The sequence below is a fragment of the Serinus canaria genome, chromosome 25 (genome assembly GCF_022539315.1).
Source record: "Serinus canaria isolate serCan28SL12 chromosome 25, serCan2020, whole genome shotgun sequence".
In the NCBI taxonomy this organism is placed as follows: Eukaryota; Metazoa; Chordata; class Aves; order Passeriformes; family Fringillidae; genus Serinus; species Serinus canaria.
The window spans coordinates 14485585-14488757 of NC_066338.1; the positions used below are offsets into that span (position 1 = coordinate 14485585).

Consider the following 3173-nt stretch of genomic DNA (forward strand, 5'->3'; position numbering starts at 1 on the left):
ATGGCCCCCCTGGCCCAGACCCTGGCACTGCTGGCACTGGCCATGGCCACCATGGCTGTCGATGTGATCCCCCTGGACATGGCCCAGGACTCCTTTGATGACCAGTACCGTGGCTGTGGCCCTGCCATGAAGGCGGCACTGCTGGCCCTCAACACCTCCGAGTTCAAGCAGAACAAGAAGTTTGCTGAGGTTTGGGTAAAAGCTGCAAGGAGTGGCAGAGTTGGGGTCCCCCTGAGTCCCCTCTGTCCCCAGACCAGGCCACCGCCATCATGGCCTTCACAATGACTGACCCCAGTCTATTCAATGATGCCGTGCGCGTGGTCGGGCGCTCCCGCCAGGAATACCGGGACAACTTCCACTTCAAAACGCTGCATTTCCTGCTGACCCAGGCCCTGGAGACGCTGAGGGATGCTCTGAAAGGGCAGTGTCAGGACGTGTTCCTGAAGGTGTGTGACACCCGGTTCGAGGCACAGCTTGGTGACACCGTCCGGTTTGGTCTCTTCATGCCAATGTTCCCGAGGAAACCAATTGGCGAGTGCTCCGGTGACACAATGCTCGAGCTGCACACGTGCCATGGTGTGGAAATCCAGTTTTTCACCGAACATCCGGAAGAGAGAGTGGTGCTGATCCCACCCTTCGAGACCTTCAAGGTCACACAATACACCCGGGAAGGGGACAAGACACAGATCCAGCTCCGCTCCACCGGGACCTTCAGCAAATACAACTGCGAGTGGCTGCGAGGTGACACTGCAGGGGACAGTCCAGGGGAATGGGGACAGCCATGAAAAGGCACAGGGGACAATGACACTCACTGGGGATGGGGGACAGGGACACCCAGAGCGTGTGGGGGACAAGGATTCTCTGGGCTGGGGACACCAAGTCTGGGGACACCCATTGTGGGCACAGGGACAGGAACACCCATGACAGGGAACAGGGATAGGGAACCCCCCTTCTGGGAGGGAACAGGGACAGGAACATCCATGCCAGGGGACAAGGGACATGGGCAGGGACAGAGACAGGGCCCCCCAGGGTAATGGAAAATGGGTGGGCCAGGACCCCTCATGGCACTCCCTGAAACCCTGTAACCCCCTGTAAGTGCCCATAGCAATCCCTGAGCACCCCTGACCCCTGTCACCACTAATCCCACCCTGACTCCCCTGACCTCCCTGGCCCCTGTACCCTCCTGTGTCCCCCCTGATATCCTGTCACTTGTCACACTCATGCCCACATCTGTCCTGTCACCCTTTATCTCCCATTATGGCTATCCCTGATGCCCTTCCTACCCCACATGATCCCACTGATTCCCCTCTTTCCCCCCCAGGTTCGAGTGTCCCCAGGGCTCCTTTCCACCTCGGAGGACTCCTCCAGGCCACCACAGCCTTGGCAGTGGCCACCAGGCTCCTCTGAGCCACAAGGCCATCAAGGTCACCAAAGTCACTGTGCTCACTGTGACAGTGGTGGCCACCATGATCACCAAGACACCCTCAGCCACAAGGCTATCACAGCCACCCTGGCTAGTGTGGCCACCACAGCCATTGTGCAAAGCTATTCTAATAAATAATTCTATCAAACCAATTCCATTAAATAATTCAGACAAAGCCAGCAAAAAGTGACAATTCCTAAGCAGGGCTCGATGTCACTCCCCACACCAACACTCAAGGGAATGTCTCTTTCTCTCAACCTGGAGGAGGATCCTTGGGGAGGATCCCCTTGCCAAGGGAGGAACCTCACAAACATTTCATTCCAAGCAGGCACAGGGGAGAGGAATCTCATTCTGAGAGGGGACTGGATGTTCCTAAGGTCAGCTGATGGAAGGCCTGGCCAAGCTCTGGTCTTTTAGCCTCTATTGTCAATTTGAATTTAGAGATTTGGTCTGGTTTTAGCCCAATTCAGCACCAAAATCAGCAGCAGACCCTTCTCAGTGCAGCCCCAATGGCCACAAATAGGGGATAGTCCCTAGGACAGATTCCAGACAGAGCATCCTGTCATATCCTGCAGTTCAGGGGACATTAAAGAATGGAAATTGGGAGGTTCAAGAGGGCAAGGGCAGGTCCTGTCCTTGGGGTGAGACAGTCCCCAGTGCCAGTCCAGGCTGGGGTGGACCTGCTGGAGTAGCTGGAGCACCCTGGGGGTGCTGGTGGGTGACATCGGGAGGAGCAGGGCCAGAAGGTGCTTGAGTGATCGTGTCCCTCTGCCCTGCCCAGGAAGGCACAAAGGGAGTTCTGTATCTAGTTTTGTCCAGCGCTGTGTCCAGTTTTGGGCTGCTCCAGTTTCCAATCCCAGTCAAAAGGGTGATGGTGCCTGAGCTGGGAGGTTGGGCCAGGTGCCCACTCTGGGTCCTTCCAGCCTGACCCATTCTGGGATTTGGGAATTCTGGCAGCTGTGGTTCGGGAATTGTCCACTGGAGGGCAGCAGTGAGAGCAGGAAATCAGCGGCACTGCGCATGCCCCGCCCCCAGCTGCAGTTCCGGGTGACAGCAGCAGGCGGCAGCACGAGCTGGTGGCGCTGCCGAGCGCCCGCCCCGCCCCATCCCAGCCCGGGGGCTCTGCAATGGTTTGGGATGGAGCGACCTTAAAGCCCGTCCGGTGCCAGCCCTGCCATGGGCAGGGACATCTTCCCCTGGGCCAGGCTGCTCCAGGCCCCGCCCAACCTGGCCTTGCACCTTTTGCAGTGATGGGGCAGCCACAGCTTCTCTGGGCAGCCTGTGCCAGGGCACCACCACTGTCACAGAGAAGGATTTTCTAGGAAAGGTGGGTTGCGAAAAATGACTGAGTGTGTTGGGTTCTTTTTTGGGAGAAATGGTTGTCAATGTCTTCAAAATGGGTCTTGATGGCTCTACAAACATTTGGTTTGTCACTGAACCATGGTGCTTTGACCAGAATGTTTGAACTCCAGAACTTTCAGGTAATAAGAAAAATGGGTCCCCACAAAGTTAATTCCATACCCCAGATAGCCTGAACCTCTGAACTTTGGGGGGAAATGGCAGCTTCAAGGGGGATGTGGGGTAGGTGATTTGGGAATGCTGCACCTTCCTGGTACCTCAGCCAGTGGGGAAAGGGAGAGGGTAACTCATGCGTTGTTCACAGGGGTCCCAGGATGAGGGAAGAGACGTGAAAGTTGACTGAATGTTTCAGTAGGCTTGGTTTATTATTTTATGATATATAGTATATTAA

At 56.1% G+C, this 3173-nt stretch overlaps 1 protein-coding gene across 1 annotated transcript; it reads left to right on the top strand.

Moving 5' to 3' along the window:
* LOC115484108 (erythroblast NAD(P)(+)--arginine ADP-ribosyltransferase-like) lies at positions 1-1407 on the top strand. The gene is given in 3 exon segments (XM_050984865.1): positions 1-205; positions 208-741; positions 1322-1407. Coding segments are annotated over 3 exon segments (825 nt in total).
* Positions 1408-3173: the final 1766 nt, after the last annotated feature.